At 42.9% G+C, this 22,059-nt stretch overlaps 4 protein-coding genes across 8 annotated transcripts in view; 2 read left to right on the top strand and 2 right to left on the bottom strand.

The window, feature by feature from the left end:
- The window catches only part of prkd3 (protein kinase D3), a 35,802-nt gene extending 33,339 nt beyond the window's left edge, over positions 1–2,463 (bottom strand). For 2 of the 4 annotated variants that reach the window (XM_085257257.1, XM_085257256.1), the window contains exons 1-2: positions 2,194–2,463; positions 897–1,528 (exon numbers count right to left, since the gene is read on the bottom strand). In XM_085257257.1, coding sequence (XP_085113383.1) covers positions 897–1,172 — 276 coding nt within the window. In that variant the 5' untranslated portion in view covers positions 1,173–1,528; positions 2,194–2,463. Of the gene's footprint in view, positions 1–896; positions 1,529–2,193 lie in introns of those variants that run through there. The other 2 variants (XM_085257260.1, XM_085257258.1) reach the window with 2 other exon arrangements.
- Positions 2,464–2,775: 312 nt separating this feature from the next.
- mocs3 (molybdenum cofactor synthesis 3) lies at positions 2,776–9,154 on the bottom strand. Its single transcript, XM_085257924.1, has 13 exons — positions 8,962–9,154; positions 7,739–7,871; positions 7,574–7,666; positions 7,131–7,251; positions 5,932–6,006; positions 5,638–5,755; positions 5,452–5,560; positions 5,306–5,368; positions 4,698–4,861; positions 4,472–4,519; positions 3,824–3,920; positions 3,613–3,720; positions 2,776–3,230 (listed from the first exon to the last, which is right to left on the bottom strand). Exons 1-13 carry the CDS (start codon positions 9,052–9,054, stop codon positions 3,073–3,075), a joined length of 1,380 nt encoding a protein of 459 aa, XP_085114050.1. The 5' UTR covers positions 9,055–9,154; the 3' UTR covers positions 2,776–3,072.
- Positions 9,155–10,185: 1,031 nt separating this feature from the next.
- Positions 10,186–19,159, top strand: qpct (glutaminyl-peptide cyclotransferase). 2 transcript variants are annotated; one of them, XM_085257628.1, is made up of 7 exons: positions 10,190–10,367; positions 12,384–12,530; positions 12,853–13,134; positions 15,114–15,281; positions 15,875–15,974; positions 17,749–17,865; positions 17,958–19,159. In XM_085257628.1, the coding sequence occupies exons 1-7, from the start codon at positions 10,236–10,238 to the stop codon at positions 18,137–18,139; spliced, it is 1,128 nt and encodes a 375-aa protein (XP_085113754.1). In that variant the 5' UTR covers positions 10,190–10,235; the 3' UTR covers positions 18,140–19,159. The 2 variants fall into 2 exon arrangements, with proteins under 2 accessions (XP_085113755.1, XP_085113754.1); XM_085257629.1 differs by lacking the exons at positions 17,749–17,865; positions 17,958–19,159 and adding an exon at positions 17,340–17,742 and having other exon boundaries at positions 10,186–10,367.
- Positions 19,160–20,724: 1,565 nt separating this feature from the next.
- LOC146551812 (connector enhancer of kinase suppressor of ras 3-like) overlaps positions 20,725–22,059 on the top strand; it is a 42,978-nt gene continuing 41,643 nt past the window's right edge. Inside the window, exon 1 of the mRNA XM_085256196.1 lies at positions 20,725–21,366. Coding sequence (XP_085112322.1) covers positions 21,315–21,366 — 52 coding nt within the window. The 5' untranslated portion in view covers positions 20,725–21,314. The remainder of the gene's footprint in view (positions 21,367–22,059) is intronic.

The raw sequence follows: 22,059 nt of genomic DNA, 5'->3' as shown, positions 1-22,059 counted from the left end.
GATATGAACTACGATTTTTTTCACTGTGCAAATACAGTGTTTAACTTTCCAATTTATACCAAATACTATTTTTGTCCTTTTTGTAATTATTATATGATTATGGACAAGAAAACCACTTCACATGACGGCCATAACATCTGGGGTACTGCGGCTTTGCTGTGCTTATATGAGGTTGTTTCAGATGAAGGAAATTAAAATGTTTAACCCTCATTCTTACTTCACACATTATAAAAAGAGCCCACACACGCACATGCAGTATGACTATAAATTTCTGACCAGTTTCACCACAAAACAACAAGAACATAGAAAGTAAGGCGAGGTAAACGCGCCACAGCACTCGTTTGTTGAAAGATGCAACCTATACTTGTGCTTAAAGCCGGTTCTTCTGCTGAGGCTGAACTCCTTCACCAATACCATGTGAAAAAAAATGCTTCGAGATGCACAGCGGGCACAAAACCACTTCATATATGCGCGTGCATATGAGTTTGTACTTGCACTTGCATCGTGTCCAGTGACCTTACACAGCAGCATAAATAACAGGCGCTAGTAGACCGTAACTGGAGGAGCGTCGATGCTGTTGTGTGCATGCTTCTGCGGCGTTTGACTCATTGGGAGCCACATGGCGCAAATGTCTGCTTTGGAAAACAAAACCAAAACAGATGAATATGGTAGGAGATGGCAAAACACATGCTGGTGCTTCGTCACGTTGGTCCTCTTGAGCCTCTGATATCACGGCTGCACTGTGAAAAACAAGCTCCCTGCAGATAGCGAGCTTGTTTTTGTGCAATACACTTCATTTCAGAAGAGATTAAAGAAAACAATGAAGGTGAAGCACGTCCTTTATGACAGAAAATAGACTGTTAAGTATAATAAAGAATGAATGAAGACGTCCCTACCTTCTGATCCACTATGGAGCACACCAGGTCCTTCACAGCAGACAGCGACAGGTCACTGGCCTCCAGGTTCACCGTCTCTCTGGTCAGTCCGATCTGCAGCAGGAAGGACACCCCATGGAAAGAGCTGCGGGAGCTGGTGGGGCTGGGGGCGTTGTGACTGCCGTTGGACAGCCGTGTGTAGATGGGTCCAGACGGGGTGGATGGCAAGGACGGGTGGTGCAGATGGACAGAGTGGAGGAAGGCTCGAGGTAAGGATGGGGGAGAGGAGGCAGACATTGGGTTTCTTCCAGTTGCAACGTAAACGTCTGAACAGTGGAGGAATCAGTGAGGGCTGGCAGAAAAAAGCACAGCTGGGTTTCTGTGGATGAACTCCTGGTAGGGGGAATCTTTGGTCTTCATCAGTAACAGTCAGTTTATTGTCAAAATGATACTGTCCTTTTCAAACTAACAGCCTATCCACCCGCTGGAGCTCACACCGCCCGAGCTCTGTCACCAGACTGACAGGTGATGGAGGAGAAGTGTCTGAACAATACGCAGGCCTCTGCAGTGAAATCACAGCAACACACTTCATATCCTGGAGTTTTGTTCCTTCTCCTTAGTGAAGTCAGTAATCCACTCTGACCACAGGAAGCCTGTCACCACACACACGCACACACACACACACACTACTTTTTAACGAGAAGCATTCTCATATCTGAAAACAGTTGTGAAAAGCATTCAGGGTGTATGAATGAATCAGCTGCTGTTCTTACAGTGTAAAGACGCTGAGCTGGATTCACTAAGAGGACGTTTCATTTTACGTTTGTCACAAATCTTTATTCAGAGCTTTTTCAAATCAAATATAAAGTCATTTATTATTATCTGCAAGGTTCGGAGCAAAGCACGCCCCCAAAGTTTGGGGCTTGTCTATAATTTCAATTATTTTAAATTTTCTCGCTACATTTCTCGACTTGTGCTAACTGTGAGAAAGTTGTAAGTAGGCGACTGTACGCGAGCGCGTAAAACGCCAAAACAGCAGGCCACAAGACGCGCAAACGTCGATAAAGGGCATCACTTGTGTGTTTGTACGGATTCAAACCCCACAAACATCTGGAACCGAGGCTTCTGAACATCTGCTCCCCTCCCACTTTCGATTGGCTCGCTGGCAGAACACAACCCGAGCCGAGAATGCCAGCAAAACAAGTTATACAAGCCCCGAATCTGCGCTTTCTGAGCCTGGCCGCTGAACACTCTCTCTCCCGGTACAGTCGGGTTAAAGCCAAACGTCGAGTTAAACGTTTCTTACAGGATACTTTACCTTCGCTCTCGGCGCAGGGCGCTTTTCGATCCATTGTGAGAGGGCTGAAGAAACTTTTCGACTCCATCAAGTGAGGGAAGCACAGTCGGAACTTTATTCTTCTGCACTTTGTTACAAGTCACACAGAAAGCACTCCGGCACAGCCCACAGCTCACACATACTAACTTTAGTTTTGCAGCGAGTCTCGCTGAGACGAGCCGCTCCGTGCATTAATTTTCTCTTATCTTTTATTCCAGATTGTAAATTCATGCGCATCTTATTATCCTTCCAGCTGTGACTACTCCCCCTGCTCGACGAGAAAAAGAGCAGCGACCGTCGCTGGGGCTTGGAGTCTTTTTATTATGTCCGCATAACTGACTTTCCATGAGTGGGGAGGAAAACTTGAACTACACACCATGTGAAGCAATGGCGCCTCCGCTCGAGCTCGAACCAGTGCGCATGTGCCTTTTCTTTTCCGTTATTTCAACTTGGTCATGCCAAAAGAAAAAAAAAGAAAAAAAAACTTTACTCCACATGACCCGGATCGAATTGTAATAAATGGCTCTCCCAAGTAGGAAGCAAGAGTCGCAAGGGGACACTGAAGGAGTTCATACAAGTCGAGGTTTATTACCTAAAGTGCGCTCGGCTTAAGATAAAGGGACGTTGTCTATGAATAGATTAACTTTGAAGGGCTAATATGTTATTTAACTAATACTCGGAATATTACAGAACAAATTTCAGGAAATTGTCCAACAGTTCCACTGCATTGTGAGATTTTTCATTTGAGAACATTACAAACAGCCTCTCTCTAATCAGGATGCTCAGTTTAAAGAAAGCCAAGAACAACAGAGAAACAAACAGAAAGCAGCCTTTATTAACAGTAAAAACATAATAAATGCATTAATACTGCGGAAAAGTGCAGTCTATTCCCCTCGCCCAAGCCGTGAGGCCCCCACAGATGTCTTTTACGGTGACACGGTCCACTTCTGATCCACTCATCTTCTCCAGAATCTGCACGGCCTTCTGAGAATCGTTACCCTGCTTGCAGATCACGTAAACTGGAGAGAGAAGTCAAGAGAGACTGGTGGACTCATTACGTTTGATTGGTTGAAACACAACATCAGGTACAAGCAGGTGAATATTTAAAAATCGAGACAGAGTAAAGTCCAGGCTAAATTTATCTCACTGATTAAAGAACGTCACCAAAATAATGTTTTGAATGTTAATTTCTGTAAAGCGGGCCAGCTGCACAGGCTGACTGTACTTGTTTTGGAAAAGGCCTCACATAGCAACCCCATTACAGCCTGTTTCTAGCTGTCCAAAATAAGCCTCTGGCCCAGCAGTGTGAGACTACACAGTGGCCTCTGAATATGCACAAGTGACTGTACGTGCCCGTTCATTTCAAACAACACACCCTAAATGGTGTTTTTGCTGTGTTACCTGGCGGCTGGCAGTCACCTGCCATCTGGTGCTTCAGCTGGCTGATTCTCTCCCGGAGTAACTGGAGATGTTCCCTCTTCCTCTCCTCCAGACTTGAGAGTGGAATATCTGGCAGCAATGTAAGGCGAACAGCCACACAGACACGAGGCTCGCACGAAGAGAAAATACACGATTATGGTGCAGCCAGAACGATTTGTGTCTTAAAGGATACTGAGAGAGGAGGCTAAGTGGCATATATCCACCTCCACCAGAGGGCGTACATCCAACAGGAGATGGGGCTCTTCACTGTCCATTATCGATTTATAGTCCTGGAATCACATTAAAACAGCCCTTAATACACTTAAACTACCAGCTGCTACAATTACAGAGGTGCGGCTTCGCTTTTTGGGGAAAGGCGTGGATTTCTACGTAAGCAGGGAAACCAAAATTACTCATGTGCCTGGACTCGTAATTGTAGAGTAATATGAACGTTTTAACAGTTTTTCCTTAATTCACAGGAAGCAAAACTGTTTCTAACTGCAGCCTCTTGCACAATCTCAGCTGCACCCCAATCAATCATGATCCCCATCTCTGTGCTAAATGACTCAGTGGGTTTCAAAGCAGCAGTTCTGCAGAAACATAAACAGATGCAATCCACGCTCCTGCGCTCGGTGCCAAAGAGAACGTGTTATTCTTTCCCATAGAAAATTTACAGGCGCATTTTAAGTCATTTCCCATTTGGGGCTGGGTCAGCACCGAGATGCAATCAGTTTATGAATGCGCATGAAAACTGAGAAAATTGTGAGTAATCATATAATAAACAGCACTAAATACAGGGAGTCACGCAATGACCGAGCGCTCTGCACTATATAATCCCCACCTGCACTGTGATCCTCTGCTCTTTGGACAGCAGGTTTAGTTTGCGGCACTGAAAAGAGAATTTTCAGAGAATTAGGGATAATTATTTGCACTTTTAAAAATGTCACTTTAATATAAATCAAATTGATTTAGGAAACACGTTTGAAACCTTCAAAAACCAGCATTCCTCCGTAAATGGGCGTGACTGCAGAAAATGAGGAACTCCGTGAGTTTCTCTTATGACCAACCTTGTCTGTGGCAGCAGATCCACAGAAAGCCTCATAGTCCACCAGCCGGGTCACGCTGGGGTTTTCTCCACATACAGCACAGCCGGCCTGCTTTGGCCGCAGCCTGATCGACCTGAACCTGGCATCTTGGGCGTCAAACATCACCAGCTGCTGGCCGCAGGAAGCTGGCACGCCCGGTCAAGGTTACTAACAAGGCTACTTACTTCTGAGAAGCACCGTGTCGCTCGATTCAGAGGTTCAGAGTCTGGCACGTCTCCCACTGGTACATTAAAAGCCATAGCAACATTCGGGGATTTTGCTGGGAATATGGTGCAACACTTTCCCGGCTGACGCATCACGGGAGGTGTTAGCATCAGTACAACAATGCAATACAGAAGGCAGGACGGGGTGCGTCTATTCTCTCCCGTGACTCTCAGTACCAGCACGAGAACATGACAATGGCAAATAAATAGTCAACTCAGAGAATGCAAACAAAAATCTCCCTTCCCCTCCTTATCATTCAGCAGCTCATTGTTAATCAATTCTGGTGACTAAGCAAAAAAGCTCAGATGCAAAGAAGCACAATAACTAAACTATATATAACAAGAAGGTGAAGAAAAAAAGGATACAGCCCTGTCCAGAGGCAATCTTGAGGACTTCCAAAGCTTGGAAGCAGCCCATTATCCCTGGAACTTCAATACAAGCAGGAAATATTATAAAGAACGATCATTTACACCGACTGTGGCCTCTGGGAAGGTGAGGGAACAAGACTCACCCACTCCTAACACTCCTCCATCAGAGCAGTTGGTCACCGTCTCTGGAGGTGGAGGCACTGGATACAGACATCTGTAGCAGGGGCCTCCACGGTAGTTATACACCGTCAACTGCAGACACACAAAAGATACCGCATACTGTACCCACTGCACCGATGAGGAAAACGGGGGTCTGCCTTCTACCTTACCTGCCCTTCCATCCGTAAGGCACTCGCCGACACGAGAGGTTTGCCGCTGAGCACGCAGGCGTCGTTCACCAGATAACGAGTGGGGACGTTGTCTGAGCAATCAGCCACAATGTCATATATGAGGTCAGTGAAGTCAAGGCGTCCTCGCGGTTTATCAGACACGCATTACTTACAGCTTCTTCTGAATTTCTCTTCATGTGCGCTGATAAGTAATCACAGAACGAGACTTGGCAGATAGCAGCTATGTGACATATTCATGATTTTACAAGTAGAGGTCTGTGCAATAGAGGATACTGTTGAATAAGCTGTAAAGCGTTTTCCGGCGAGAGCTGCAGGTGGTAGGGAATGCACTCCACAGTGGAATTTAACCTGCAGAGATAAATGCAGATTCAAGTAATTCCCTATAAAGTCTGTGTCCTGCATAAACAGCACATTTAATACAAACACCTTAACTGTCCTGCAGCAGCACGAGAGCCAAGAAAGCAAAAAAAACGCAACATGTGAGTCCCGACTGTGGCAGCAGACCTGTCGGAAACCTGCTCGTGCTTCCTTCCTTCTCCATCTTTGCCATCTCGACTTCCAACGCAGAGGAAAAACACTGACAAACATTACAGTCGCACGTCATTTGCATCGTGCATGCAAGAAACGATCATTAAAGAGCAATTATTAACAACAAGGCTCAATAAAACTGGGGAACAAGTGCAGCCCAGCATTAAATTGATGTTTCAGTTCTTTGCTAGTCAGCGAACTGACGCCCTCGTGTGGCCGTAGGTTAAAGACGTGTGCGCGAAACCACAGAAGGCCTACTGTGTGGCAAAAAGGCACAAAAACAGCTGTCTCTAAAATAACATGTTTACAAAATATTTGTAGACTGGGGTGAAATACAAAACCAAATATAACCTGTGGTGAGACTGGAAAGCGCCGGTGTGCATTATAACGCAGCCCAATGTTTGCACAAAGCATAAAATACACTAATTATCACAGTTACTGAACATCTACTAATAATATCCAAACAGTAAGGTCTCTGTTTCCAGTTCGGGGCGGGAGGGCATTTTTAGACAGATTAGTAACAGTATACTCAAAAAATCTTTCATACTTGAAGTCCTAGATGATTTTGGTATTCTCTACACATCTGCATACCACGAATTATACGCAGTGTACACAGAGAGCAATCTGGGAAGCCGTCGCCTATCGTGTCAGACTGAGCCTGCAGGGCTGACAGCAAATGTCAAAGTAAGATGTCGTTACTGTTGTTGAATGTAGGAACTAAATGAAGAATAAGAGTTTAAACTGTGCTGGGATGAAGGACGGTGGTTTTGTGGCCACTGCACTATGTTTTAGTCCTTCACGCTTACCTGCATGCAACCAAGGCTTCCTTAAAGTGACCAGGACTAAAAAGAGAAATACCCAGTCTCTGGTTTCTTGCATAGATATTAGCAGTTGTTCACATGCAGACACTTGATTGCAGCAATAAAACAGTACCAAGTCTGTACCTCTGAACTGCACTGGCAGCAGAGAGCGCCTTGGCCTGGCCCTGGTTCTCCTCCCCATGAAGCACCTGTCTGTGCAGGTTACTCAGCTCCACTTCATCGTAGTCTAGCAGGCCGAGGCGACCTGGGGAGGCAAGAAAGGCTTTAAAACTCATCAAACACTGATACCAATGAGTATACTCATAAGGTACAAACTTTTAAATTATGCATCCAAAGTTTGCCTGACACCCCACCTGATAAAACAGGTAGTATAACTCTCTCTTATTTCAATTCACTAAATGTTAAATCTTAAATGTTATACCGTACGTTTTCTTGTCTCTTCAGCTTTAATCGTTTTACTCACCAAAAATTAACTTTTTATGGCTCAACATTATTTTAAGTAAACGCCACTTTTAATGAGCTGATTACTTTGGTGGTGATGTCCTCTAATCAACAAGCGTACCTACCAACACCTGCTGCTGCAAGATACTGCGCCAGGGGGCAGCCCAGTCCTCCACAGCCCACAATCAGCACGGATGTCTTGGACAGATTCAGCTGACCTGCAGATAATCAGTCCTCACTTGGTACGATGCTCTGAACATCAGACGAGTGTAATCTGCAGCCATCCGTACCTTGCACACCAAGCTCGGGCAGGAGGAGCTGTCGACTGTACCGCATGATGTCCTCGTTGGTGAGAGCCGCTTTGCCTGTGAGCGGAGTAAGGGGCGTCACTCTCTGATGTAGCTCCACCGATGCAGCTCGGCTCTGATGTCACACCAAATACATTTGCATAGTTTTTATTCACCAAAGTCTTCCACAGTTTCCCTCTAAAATCAATCCAGATGTGTTTTTTAAGGTTTTGAAGTATTTTGTGTTTTTCGATAAACTCTGATGTACAAATGTATCGCTGCACTCAGATTACAGCTGCACCATGTGACCACTCTCATTGAATTTTTACTTTGATTTTTCCTTATGTTAAAGAGCCAGTACTCAGACATGTTTTATGCATTTATATTAAATTACAGATCCTGGTTCACTTGAACATTTCACTCTTTTTCATGACAGCTTTCCAGCTATTCATGTTCAAAAGATTTCAGTCTATGAAAAAAGGTCAGAAAGTGAGTTGGATGAGTCTTTAAAAAAATCCAGGAAAGTATTTGATCCATGAAGCTGGAATGTCAAAGAAATCATGTCCAAACTTTGGATCATCTGGGCGAACAGAAAATGTTCTTAAAAAATGGATGATTTTGGATTGAATGATATTAACTCAAAACATGTGAAAACAGGAGGAAATAAAAAGGTTTGACCAGCAAAGGTCAAAGATTAAATGTTAGAAAGAGATAATAATTAATAACAGGCAGGCTAAAGTAAAGCACAAATAGGTGACATATTTAGAAGATAAGATAAACGATCAATAAACATGGTTAGATGGAGAAAACAAATTGTAGGCTCACATAAATGAATATATTAGGGATTTTTTTTATTTAAAATAAGGTTTAAAAACGTCAGGTAATAATATAATAATTAGACGCCTACAATGGGGAATCTTATTTTATAAGAATTAATGCAAACTTTTCATCTTAAACTCTGAGATTGTAAGGATCAGGTGAATATGAACTCTTGTCTCAATGATGCATTTAATATTAATTATGCAGCTGGTTGCTGTGGCGACACCTTGTGATAGCCGGATAAACTCTGAGGTGTTGGAGTAACATAACGTCCTTCCCCGATATCGTCACTAAACTAAGCTCCCATTATGCTCACGTTATAACTGCACCGTTAATGCCACACAAGAAATCAGGCACATACACACACCTAAACACACCGATACACAGACGTGAATTCACTTTCGCACCTTTTCCAGTTGCGCCAGTTTGTTCTTCAGAGCTGCGATCTCCTCCTCTTTCTCCCGCAGCTGCGCCTTCAGGCCGCACACCTCCTGCGCCATGGTGCAAAGAAAAAAACCCTACGGTTAGAAAAATGAAGCTCTAAAGCAGGAGACTCCTCTCAGACATGTTGACATGCCAAACACACGGTGCAGGCTTCCGGGTTGGTCACGTGGTAAAGACACCACGTGGTAGATGACGTCTGGAGCGCCGGTCAGAAAAAATATCAAAAAGTAGCTAAATAATAGAACATTTTAAGAAATAATAATACTAATATAATATAAACAGGAAAATCGTCAAATATTTTTGTGTTTATTTGTTTTTGCCAGGGCGTATTCTTAAAAACATTATAGGTGAAAAATTATGCATTTATTTAATTAAAATAAATAGAAACCTATTGGGGAGGGGGGGAGCCTAAGGATCTGTTTTAATGCAGTGAGTGCCAATTTACCGTCATGGTTTGGGTTCACGTGTCCTCTCGAAAGCGAAGGAAAAATAAAATGTAAAGTTGCTATGAGAGCTCACTATGCTAATCCTACACACCCCTGTACCAGTGTGCGGTGACAAGTGGCTGATAACTCATTTCCTATATGTCCCTGAACATACCGGGTTTTCACTGGGGTGCTATTGGGGGGGGGGGGGGGATTATAGAGGGGCTCATAGGAACCCAGGGAATCCTATCTACAAGAGAGAAAACCCAAACACAAGCACGTGAGTTTAACGATTTTAATGCGCACAGAGCTCGTGACTCCATAAACACAGATCAGGAGTTGCACTGGAACAATGCAGCTGCATCTCTAAATGGCAATGCTTTCATAATCCCATCAAAAAACAGAGAGCAACAAAATAATGCATTAAAAAAGATGAAAACGAAAACATCATTTAAGCATCATAAATATACTTCATTGTTATGTGTTTACGATAAATTGTGTGCATAAAACAATAAGGAGGGTGCACCAGAGTAAAGCTCCCGTTCACGTGGCTGGGCTTTACGCTGTGACCTGCAGCTTATGAACATACAGAATGTGCGGTTTGCTGCTCAAAATGAGCACCTATCAAATGACTCTGGGGTCACTGTGTCAGGCACCCATGCGGTTCCTGGGAGTGGAAAAAACACACACACACACACACACACACACACACACACACACACACACACACACAGACGGTGACGCGCTGCGGTTTAGAGTCCTCCCTCCTGCTCTTCACATGATCTGAAAGCTTTCACAGAGGAGAGACAGGAATGTGCAAAGGAGCGACTACATCAGTGGCTGATCGAAGCCACGCTGCCTCCACAATGTCTTTATTTCACACTGTGGCTGTCTGCGTGACCCTCATCCACTACACCAACGGAATCCCATGGACAGAAGAAAAGGTAAATATATTCAAAGGATCTGCTCGCGTTCTGGGCCTGAATGCACCGTGGTACTGCTTCACAGTCATGTGTTTAAACGCTGAGAGAAATCTGCTCCAAATATGAATCCATTAAAATAAGAACTTACCACGTGCTGTGTTTACTCTGACCATCAGTAACCTGCTTTCGACACGAGCATGACTGCTTACTGTCATTATTTCCTGTCTTTGTGATGCTTTTATCATTTAAAAGCATCTGTGCTGAATGATTTGATCGTTTTGGGACTAATAATTAACCATGTAGAAAAAAAATAATAGTAATTTTAGCATGTTAATGTCTTTATATTGTGATTATATTGTTTGTGGTTACCTGCACCGTTACTGCTGTTACATTACTCCATAAGAGAAAAAGAGAGGCTCTCAAGTAATCGGATACATCTTTATAATTAAGTGAAATATGTGTTCATGACGTTAGAACAATCCCCTGCGCTTTTAACACTGTTGTGTAATTCTCCTGAGGTACACCAGGGTATCCCTGGACATAAATCTTCTTCATATTCTTCTTCTCCTCTCCCCTGTGCTTGGTTGCTATGGCAGCACAGCCATCATCATTGATCCTCCAATTGTGGGTCTTGGTATTTATAGACCTTAAGTGGACCCCCTTTTAACCCTCTATGAGCTCAGTGAGCCCCAGCTCTTTGAAGGGCTGTATTCAGTCTGTGTGACCACATAATTATAGTTTTCCCTCTGCAAACACAGGCCTGCTGTATGAGTCAGCCACTATGGGCTTAAGACGTACTGGGAGCAGGTTTTGTAAGTGAATATTTGTGCCTCCGCTGAAATAAACAGACCTGGGGAACGTATCTTCTGTTGTTGTCTGCAAAGAAGAGCAAATGTTGTTGTTGGTTCTGCAGATGTAGCAGTGCCGAAGCAAAGAGTCAGTTAATCTGTCAGTTTGTTGCTTCAGCCATTTATTCCAACTCCAACAAACATAACATAAATATAAATGACTAATTCATTAAGTGAATAATGACCACATCAACTGATAATAACCTTAATATTATTCCTTTAAGCTCTGAATCTATATAAATATTTTATAACCTTGGAGTGCTGCTCGTTTCCACCACATTCCCAATTAAGTACTAGCTGAGGGCCTAATAGAAAAAATGGAGCCGCACACAGATTGGTCTCTGATATTTACTCTCAGCTGTTTCCCCCCCGATTCCCTGTTTATTACCAGGACAACAGTGTTTCTCAGCAGGTGAACTTTGTGACCAAATGAAACAGGACTGATTGGAAGATCAATGCGGTTTTTTAGGCCACGACTGTGAATCAGCAGTCATTGAACTGACTCTTATAGTTTGCACAAAACCGCAAACTGGCATTTTACTAAAGAAGAGTAATTCCATGTTAACAACTATGCTTGTCTTTGCCTCCTGTCTATTCATTAGATGCTTGCTTTTTTAAAGGAGCCACTCTGTAAACTTGTGTCTCTTCTCAAAGCTCTAATTAGCTCTTGTGTCCCGACAGGCTTTTTTCACAGCTTATTAAGGACACTGTCTTTTATTTAACAGCTTTACCATATGATCAAGTTACTCATAGCTCATATTTCCTTTATTTTTTCTGTTAAAAAAGCTACATTTATTCTTTCCTCCCCCAAAGTTCCTGCATATATGAAACATCCAAATTCCCCATGTTTGTAATCTTAGCGCTCTTTCCTGTCACATGACAGGATGAACGTATCATTATGACACAACAGCAGTCTATGCGTCACCCGCACAGTTACTTAACTTGAATCCATCACAGGCTTCTCTGCTACTATTAAACAGCTGCTGAGGAAAAAAGTGGACCATTGCACACGCTGTGTGAAAACAGATGTTTATGAATTGCTTGTTGTGTTCTATGCTCTGCAGTGATGAACAAAAACAAGCCGTAGGACTGCTGAGCAATACTTTTTTGTTGTTTTTCTGACAACCACTTATTTTAAGTATCAGTTGAATCCATTCATTTTATCTCTTGCTTCTTTGGTCCTGTCCAGTTGTACCACACAGCTGTCACGCTAACACAGGATGAGATGCGCGCTGCCCTGTCGCACACTGATGTAGAGCAAATGTGGCAGAGGGACCTGAGACCACTGCTCGTTACCAGGTATCCAGGGTCTGCTGGCAGCCAGGCTGTGCAGGACGTAAGTTGATCTGATACCAGATCTGTGTCTTTAACTAGAGGAACAGTCATCTTTACTATCATCATGTGTGCACACGTCTGGATGGCAGGAAAAATGTAAAAATAATGTTATATTTCCTCCAAAAAACCACAATGTTTTACACCTGGGAGGACACTTTCCACATTTGTAGTAAATGCAATTCCACTGGTAATAATAAAATGCTGTTTAATTCTGCAAAACAGGAATCAGGTCAGTATATTCAGTGGTTTAGCTAAGTAGTAAGGAGATGATAAGATGAAGGAGAGGCTAAATTACATAAAAACCTTTGCGTGTGTGTCCGCAGCACATCAAAACAACCCTCGGTTCGCTCGGAGCACAGTGGGACGTTACAGAGGACAAGTTTGTGTCACAAACACCATATGGACCTCTGCCCTTCACCAGCCTAATTGCCACCCTGAACCCATCAGCCAAACGCCGCCTGGTCCTAGCCTGTCACTACGACTCCAAGTACTACCCACCACAATGGCACGGAAGAGAGTTCCAAGGAGCCACGGATTCTGCCGTTCCCTGTGCCATGATGTTGGAGCTGGCAAGAGCCCTGGATCTGGATCTGAAAGCTCACAAGGTATAATTCTAAGTCATGATTTACAGCTGCAGGGCACAGTAAGCTAAAATGGTACATTATACATTATTAGTAACAGGCGTTTCATTGAAACCCAAGCCTTTTGGTGCTAGTCTGTAATGTGTTTGGTGTTTTAGAGGTTGTGATCAGCACTGACTTGACTGTGGTCATGAATCACGATGAACAACACAACATCACACAACAACAACACAAATGAAAGCTGAAAGGAAACCTGGCCAGAGGTAACAAAACACCAAGAGCATTCAATTTTCCTACCTGCAGCACTTTGATATAATATATTTTTATCTTAAACACCCAGGCTCTGTAGTTATTAGGAAAAGATTTCGCACCACTGTGAAAAACAATTTAAACTACGTCCTCATATAGGAATTAAGAGACAAGTGCTCAGGCGCTGCTAATCAGTCACACTTGATTGGCTGATCATCATCAGCGTGAGCGACTCAGGTGTGCATTAACACAATGCCAGGAATGAATGACATCAGCGATGAGCTTTGAGAAGCAACTGTTGCTGCTCATCAATCTGGGAAGGGTTACAAGGTCATTTCCAAACAGTTGGAAGTCCATCATTCTCCAGAGAGAAACATCAGTGACAAGCGGAAAACATTCAAAACAGCTGCCGGTCCTCCCAGCAGGGAGCATCCCACCGAATTCAAACCGAGGTCAGACCGTGTAATGGCCAGAGAGACCCCAGAGCTTTATCTCAGACTCTACAGGCCTCAGTTATCATGTAAAATGTTAAGGTTCAACCAAAACTAGGGCATACATCAGGACAATGATCCCAAGAACAGCAGCAAATCTATAACAGAACGGCTGAAAACAATCAAGGTTGTGCAACGGCAGAGTCAAAGTCCAGAACTCAGCCTGACTGAAATGCTCCGGTGGGACCATCGGTGAGTTGTGCATAAATGTCCACAGACTTCATGTTATTGCCACCACAGGTGGTGCTATAACCTGTTTCACAGGACTTGACGTAGCTGCCCATCATTGTGTGGTAATACAGCTCCCACCAGTACACCAGTGCATTTTAAACACCAGTTAGGATCTCTTGCAAAAAGGAAAATACGAGAGTTTGGCTCTATGTTTTACACTATGTTTTACACTTATTAAGATCAATTCACTGCTCGTATTGATCCTTACATGATGGAAATATAAGAATTTGCCCAGTGCCGTCTGCTAAGAGCTTTCACAGAGTCAGGGAATAAGAGGATGCAGACGTTTTTCACAGCAGAGATATGACACGTTGAGTTAACCAGCATTGATGAAGGCTGTAATCCATTTAGGTGAGACCAGAGCTATTGGTACTGCTCCAGCACTGCTGGCTTTCTATGCCTGATGTCAAAAAGGCATTTAAATGTTGCTCAAATGTAGCCTACACATTTCAAACACTAAATATTTTTTATATTCATTTGTGAACCTGCAGGCGTCCACACTACAACTCAAGATCGGGATAAGAGCAACATTTCAAGTTACATTCTGGATGTTTTAAATTAATTAGTACATACACGTTTTAATTGTTCTGCTCAGTATTAATGCATTAGAAAAGAAAAAAAACATTAGCATTCATGCAGCTAGCTCCTCTGCCCTTTTCCTGTTCCACAGCTGAGCTCAGCCTCCTGTCTGCTGGGCGGACAGTGACATCGTCTGTGACAGAGAGATCAGCCAGGGGACGTGTTTTCCACACTCAACTGTCTGTCACAGAGGTCACGGTGGAAATAGGAAGCACACTGAATTCAAATGCATTCTGTGGACGAGAGGACACATAATCAATATGAGAGCTGATAAATCGTGTGTTTAAAAAATCTGTTCTAGAAAAGAGCAATGAAGCAAAAGAATAAAATGAATATTTCCCTTGAAAAACATTTTTCTTAGTTTTCTGTCAAGTACTATGAAACAACACTAGATGGCAGCAAAACTCTTGGATAAAAAGTAATTCTACTGGTTTTTGTTTTTACTCTGTTTAGAGCTTAAATTCCAACCTGACCCTGCAGTTACTCTTCTTTGATGGGGAGGAGGCTCTTTTTCAGTGGACCGCCACAGACTCCCTGTATGGCTCTCGCCACCTTGCCCAGAAGATGGAGGCCACCGCGCATCCTCCAGGAGCCGCAGACACCAACCAACTGCACGGCATTGTAAACATCACTTCTCCTAATTCTTCTCTGTCCAAATCACGGAGGATTAGGATAATCACTTAAGCACACTCAAGATCATCCTTTTGTTAGCCAACATCAATTTCAGTACAATCTGCTTAGCCCTGATCTCCTCTTACACACTCGAACAACTGAAGTGCATTTCTTAAATAGTTTTGTATTTGAAAGAATTACACAGCCACTTATTTCATCACCAGGGAGGCTCGGAGGGCTTTATATGGAGCAGAAGTTATTACACGCTCTATAAAAGTATGATGTCACTGTACCCGGTATATATGTCCGTATCCACGCTATAAAGAGATAACTGTTATCCAAAAACTGGGGAGATAAAGTTTCCCAACATTGCTGGTGTGTGAGCGTGTGTGTGCATGCGTGTAGACAGACAGAAAGACAGATTGGTGTGTTTTATGTACAGCACCGTGGAGCACGTGATGTAATCACCTCAAAGCAGCACCGCTGAGGTGTGATTATTATGGGAATGAGCTGCTTAACGGGGAATTACCGCCGGGGTGTGTAGACAGAGTTTCTCATGAGAGATGGGCATCATTCATCCCGTCCTGTCTCTGCTCCTCCAGGATCTGTTTGTGTTGTTGGATTTGATCGGCGCTCCCAGTCCTCGCTTTGGCAACCAGTTTCCAAGCACAACAGCCTGGCTCTCCAGACTTCAGCACATCGGTGAATAATCATTCACTAATGCTTTATGTATAATATGCTGTCTTTGGTGCAGCGAGGTTGAGTGATCACCAAACATTAGCAGCTACATGAGTCTTGTTAGTCATCACCATATAGAAGCTATTCACCTTTGTAACACATTATCCTTTAATTGCAACATTTCAATGAGATTATGAATAAATTAATGTGATAACAGTCATGGGTTTGTGGCTTAAAGGGTTGTTAATGGAAACTAGTTAACCTGCATGGATCCTGTTACGGTCCTGGGCCTGGTGACCCAGTGTTTAGATTTAGAGCTTTCCGGGGTTTAGTCTTTTGTGTTTCTAGCTTCCAAAGTTCTTTGTGATTACAAGTTCTTAGGTTTTGTTTCTTTGCCTTCCACGTCTATAGTTTAGGTTTTGTTCTGTCTCCATGTTTACTCATCTGTCTTCCCTGTCAGCTGTGTCTCCTTAAGTCGTGTCTGTGTGTGTTATATGCTCAGTTTCTAGTCTCTAGTTTTCCATCGCTATGCCTGCCCTGTGTTCCACGTTTAGTTACTCTTGTCTCCATGTTTCATGTCTGATTCCCCTTGTCAGTCATGTCTCCTTGTCACAGTGAAGATCTCATGTTTCCTGTTTTATTTTGATAGTTTCTTGTTCTGTGTTCAGTGTATTCAGTTTTGCTTCCTCCCCGTTCGTTGTGTCTGACTAGTCCCAGCCGTGTTTCCCTCCTGTTTCCCTCATTACTCCCGTGTGTATTTAAGCCCTGTGTTTTCTTCTGTCTTTGTCATGTCATAAATCCTTTTTTCTGCGTGTTGCCGCTGTGCTCCTAGTAAATTCCTAGTTCTCTGGTTTCCAGTTCCTTGTTTTTGGGATGGTTTCTGTAAATGTGTAGAATTATTTCCAGCAATAAAGCTGCCGTTTTCAGTTAACTTCCCGTGTTGTAAATCCTGTGTTTGGGTCCTACATCCTGCCACCACGCAGCCGTACCTTGACAGATACAGCCATGTTGATTGGTGCAGGGAGAGAGGAGTTAGAGACAAAGTTAGAGAGACAAGGCTGAGATGGTTTGGGCATGTGCAGAGGAGAGATAAAAGACAAAGGTTGCTAAATATGGAGCAGGAGGAAAAGAGGAAGACCTGAGAGGAGGTATCGAAGGAGGAGATGCAGAGGGTTGGTGTGATAGGTTGGTGTGATAAGCATATAGTTAGGGCTGGACCAGGTGACCCTGAATCCTCCCTTAGTTATGCTGCAATAGACATAGGCCGCCGGGGGATTCCTATGATGCATTGAGTTATTCCTTTCCAGTCACCTTTCTCACTCACTATGTATTAACAGACCTCTCTGCATTGAATCATATCTGTTATTAACCTCTGTCTCTCTTCCACAGCATGTCTTTTATCCTGTCTTCCTTCTCTCACCCCAACCGGTCGCAGCAGATGGCCGCCCCTCCCTGAGCCTGGTTCTGCCGGAGGTTTCTTCCTGTTAAAAGGGAGTTTTTCCTTCCCACTGTTGCCAAAGTGCTTGCTCATAGGGGGTCATATGATTGTTGGGTTTTTCTCTGTATCTATGAAGCGCCTTGAGGCGACTTATGTTGTGATTTGGCGCTATATAAATAAAATTGAATTGAATTGAATTGAGGAGGAAACAGAGGCAGATGAGTAGCTGAAAGAAGAAAATACAGCAAATTGTTTGTTTATTTATTTATTTATTTATTTTTACTATTAATAATTAACATGTGAGGTGTTTTCACTAACCTTTGAACTTTTTATTTTCTGCTCTGCCTTTTCTAAACTTAGAAAAGCGTCTTCACTCCATGAGCCAGCTGGTGGACCATCCTAACAGCGTGCAGTATTTCTGGCCAAATCACCACGTGGGCCATGTGCTGGATGACCATATACCTTTCCTAAACAGAGGTATGACCCTCAAGCAACACAACAACTAAATCAGCAGTTGCCCTTACTGTGTTGTTCTCTTTGGTGATCCTCATAATGTGCCTCTCTGCCAGGTGTTCGGGTCCTTCACCTTATCCCCTCCCCCTTTCCGTCTGTGTGGCACACGTTTGATGACAACGAGCAAAACCTGGACCGTTCCACTATTGAGAACCTCAATAAGATCCTGCAGGTTTTTGTTTTGGAGTACCTCAGCGCCAGACCCACCGTTCCTTCAAATCCACAGAATGCCCCCTAAAGCTCCCTGTAAACCCTTCATCCTTTGATGTCTCACTGTAGTAAAGATCCTCAGCTGCCACTTTAAAGACACAGAGCATTCACTGCATTAACCTCTATTTATATACTGAGACGCATATGTACTGCTTAACTTAATGACTGAGATAAAAGGGTTAAATTGTGTGCATCAGACGAGTGCTTGTTGTAGAGAACATTTTCCATAGATGATCTTTAGAAATATTGATCTAACCTGCATTTTTATTTTGAAAGTCTGAAAGTTGTATGCGTGTAAAATGAAAGATGAGGCTCATCAGAGAGACTAAGGCTTCATAGCTTCTTCATTTCAAGCCCCCAGCAACAATCCGAGCACAAAGGACCATCAGTGTGTTTCTGCAACACTGCTCTCTTTGTATCAGTCAAAGGCCTTCCTTATACCGCGAGGATTCATCTCAGCGCCAACACTAACATCGAGGATCTTTACCACGCCTCAAAAAGTCGAAATAAGAGCAGCGCTGTGTTAAAAACAGTTTTCATTTTACACACTTTCTCAGTAACAATGAAGTAAATGAAGCCGCTAAGATCTAAATTGGAGATAATTTCATTATGGATTGCTTTTGGAATGCCCTCAAACACTTGCTTATAGTCATTTGATGACATTCAGAATCCCCAGTTGGGCATGCTGTGTGAGAAATATAGTCAGACCACCCACACAGCTGCTACCAAACATATTGAGTATATGGCGACACACATGCCACACTGTGCGAAATTTCCCCTCCTATATTAAACCTGTTCGGTGTTTAGAGAACAAACCTGTCAGTAGCAGGAAGTGTGGTTAATTTGTACTAAAACAACATCTTTAGCCTTTTATATTCTCTCATCTTAGGTGAAGTGGATGACTTCCTGTGCTGGTGTTTCATGTGCCTGTCTTTGTTTATATGACGTTATTAGCTTGGTTTTAATGTAAATGCCAGAATAATATACTCTGCCAAAACTGGACTTCCTGTATTTGGAGACTGAAATAAATGTTGATTCAGAAAACAAAGGAGAGAGTTGGTTTTTTGCGGGATTTTTAATCATTTGACAACTTTGTGTTTAAGCAGATCCAGACTACTGTACGTACTGCAGCTCCTCCTCTAAAGCATTTCTGTATTTCTGACCTGCAACAAGGAAAATTTGACTCTCCTTCCAGTCCAACATCTTTTCAAATCACTTTTTTGATTCCTCGGCTTCACCAGTCTTTCCCCTAATCCTATCAAGAGGCCATTCCCCAAATTCCACACCATCTAAATCCTCTTCAGTCCGGACCACTCGCATGTAACCACTCAAGGAGGTTTTTGTTTGCTGGAGGCAGAAATATTTATGATGCAGAGGTGATGAAGAGGTTTAGTTATATGTGAACCAAAGAGAGGGGTTGGATTCAAACTATATTTTGGAAAGCAGCACGTCTGAACAAAGAACAGAAGACCAGGCAAATCGAGAGTTGTATAACAGTGTATTGTGGCATCCAGTTTATGTGTGACAACAAATTGATGAATGCCCCAGTTTAATAACAGCAGAGCTTTAATCTGAGCTGATTAGAGAGCAGAGTGTGCAGCTGCACAATAGTGGATTGATGGGTAGGGCCCGAACTCTTTCTAGGTGTGTTTGAAACGGTTAGAAAACAAAGAAGCGAGCAGTGCTGTTTTCTTTGTAAGGTCGCTCGCTGGAGTTTGACTGAGAGGTTTTATAAATTTCTAAAAAAAAAAAAATCACAAAAGGGTTACACAACTTCACAACAAAGAAGCAACACTGTACTGCAGCCACCACGATGCTGCACCTTTTTTCCCACGAAAGGTCAAATTTTATATATCCCCTGGCTCATACTTTTAAACATACACATTCCCCATAACGTGACCTTTACGCTTTCTGTGCTGTTGTGCAGTGTCCACCTGTTGCAGCACTGTAAACCCACTGAACCAGCTGCTTTGTCCAATCCCAGTCTGCATCATGTTACCTATTATATGTCCCAGTTCTGTCATGCAAGAAAAAAAATCACAAATAAAGATTTTTAAAGGAAGACCTTCAGCATAGTCCTGATAATATTTTTCTGCATTTAAATTCCCCTTTTAAAAAGTCATTTTCTGCTCTTAAAATAATTTTTGAGAGAAAAAGAACAATATCGCAAGTAACTGATTCCCTCATCAGACCCAACGTAGCCTGCACTTCATTTTCTCTGCACTGCACAAGTGTGTCCATTCTAAATGAGCTAATGGGGAATATTAATTTATATTATTGCGTGTGCATAAAGAGATGCGTGCAGAGTGTACGCTGCAAAGAAGCAAGACACCAGCAGAGAGCAGTGCCGAGTCATGTTCAGGTTCCAGGAAAGCACAAGCAAAGCTCTGCTGCTCCTGTTTGTCTCACGATGTTGTATTTTGACGACTGCTCATTCAAATATAAGAGAACAAATTCAGCTAGTGTCACATTAGGTCAATAGCTTAATCATATCTATGAGGCCTTTCAAGTGCTCAACACAAACGGAGGAAAATGTTCTATTTTAATTATGATTGTTCACATTGTTCTGTATTTTCCTTTTTCTCCTGAAGCAACACAACACAAACCGGTCAGCACTGTTTCACGCCTCCACTTTCAAACGAGGGCGGCGAACACACGGAAACCTGCGTTCAGGTACTCTCCGTAAATTCATATCACCACTCGGGCGTTCTGGTGGTTTTTGGTTAGAAAATTGTAAAATTGGTTTATTACAAGAAAGAAAGAAAGAAAGAAAGAAAGAAAGAAAAACATGATGCAATGGTAACGAAATTCATATCTCGGTATTAGTTTTTGATACGTAAGCACTATTATGAAGGCATCTGCACTATGTGAAAATATAAACTGTGATATTTGTTAAGTGTATCAGTGTTTTATTAATCACCGGGGCTCACTGGGCATTTAAGGAATAATTGTGATTTTTCCGAGTATTCCCGGCAGTACGTGAATGCAGCATCAATCCCAACCCGAGCGGTGAGGACCTGAGGGGGATTTCAGTCCAGCCTCCCGGTCGAGTGTGCGCACAGTTGTTCATTTGGTGAACACAAACAGACGCTGAGAGCGAAGCTGGAGCGAAGAATGTGACAGAAAACAGTTCTCCGAGTTCTTCATCAGCGCCGCCACATTTCGGCTCATTTCTCTTTCTCTGATTTTATTCTGAGCACACCATGGAGCCGATAACCAAGTGGACGCCAAAGCAAGTTGTCGACTGGATGAGAGGTAAGTGAGGCACTTTGAAAAGATTAGATTTTAGTCTGGAAAAAAAAAATCTCATTGACTTCATTAAAAGAGAAGCTGTTCAAAGGCTTCTGTGCCCCAGCGCAGAGTCGCTCCTCGGTTATCTGCTCTTAGTTTCGTAGAAACTGCGTGACAGCATACCTTCACTGAGGCGCATAACAATGGGACTACATTTCTTTGACTCTCACTTACACAAGAAGGACAAAGAAATGACACTTGGCTGTGTAAGCAGTCCCCTGACATGCCAGTCGTACTACTGATAACACTTGATAATGAGATTTATTTTGTCACTGTGCTAACAAAGGAAATGTATTTGATTGGCTCTTAAATACACTGACTGTCCTAAGTTTGGTGTCACAAATCCCGAAGTCAGAAACAAACAGTATCCAAGTGTCTCTCATTATATTTGCTGCTGCTTTTTTATTTGTTTAAAGAAAGTGATATTGATGTGTAACAGTCACTGTACTCTGGACTTTTGGAGCTTTAAAATCTCTAAAGAAAGTCCGAATAATTTGTCTGTAAGTTTGCACTGATCTTTTTTTCTCCATTAAAAAATAAATTCTATTTCTAATTTTCTGAGAGGAATGAGAGGTATGCTAGTGGCATAAATATTCTCTGAACCAGACTTTAGTCACAGCATAGGTATGCATGGCGTGCGGCGCAAGAAGCTACGTA

This window comes from Mchenga conophoros, linkage group LG19, assembly GCF_057382185.1.
Source record: "Mchenga conophoros isolate Kocher_MC1m ecotype Shallow Benthic linkage group LG19, M_conophoros_male_GT1.1, whole genome shotgun sequence".
Taxonomy (NCBI): domain Eukaryota; kingdom Metazoa; phylum Chordata; class Actinopteri; order Cichliformes; family Cichlidae; genus Mchenga; species Mchenga conophoros.
This window is presented reverse-complemented; position numbering and strand designations above follow the sequence as displayed.

What these genes read in the sequence shown, in the direction of transcription:
- mocs3 (XM_085257924.1), bottom strand. Translation starts at nt 9,054, where the DNA reads ATGGCGCAGGAGGTGTGCGGCCTGAAGGCGCAGCTGCGGGAGAAAGAG. An exon ending in AACTGGCGCAACTGGAAAAG is followed by an intron (nt 7,872 to 8,961) that starts GTGCGAAAGTGA and finishes GTGTGACATCAG; the next exon opens with AGCCGAGCTGCATCGGTGGA. An exon ending in TGGAGGAGTGTTAGGAGTGG is followed by an intron (nt 5,369 to 5,451) that starts GTGAGTCTTGTT and finishes CTTGTATTGAAG; the next exon opens with TTCCAGGGATAATGGGCTGC.
- qpct (XM_085257628.1), top strand. Translation starts at nt 10,236, where the DNA reads ATGTGCAAAGGAGCGACTACATCAGTGGCTGATCGAAGCCACGCTGCC. An exon ending in TCCCATGGACAGAAGAAAAG is followed by an intron (nt 10,368 to 12,383) that starts GTAAATATATTC and finishes GGTCCTGTCCAG; the next exon opens with TTGTACCACACAGCTGTCAC. An exon ending in TATACCTTTCCTAAACAGAG is followed by an intron (nt 17,866 to 17,957) that starts GTATGACCCTCA and finishes CCTCTCTGCCAG; the next exon opens with GTGTTCGGGTCCTTCACCTT.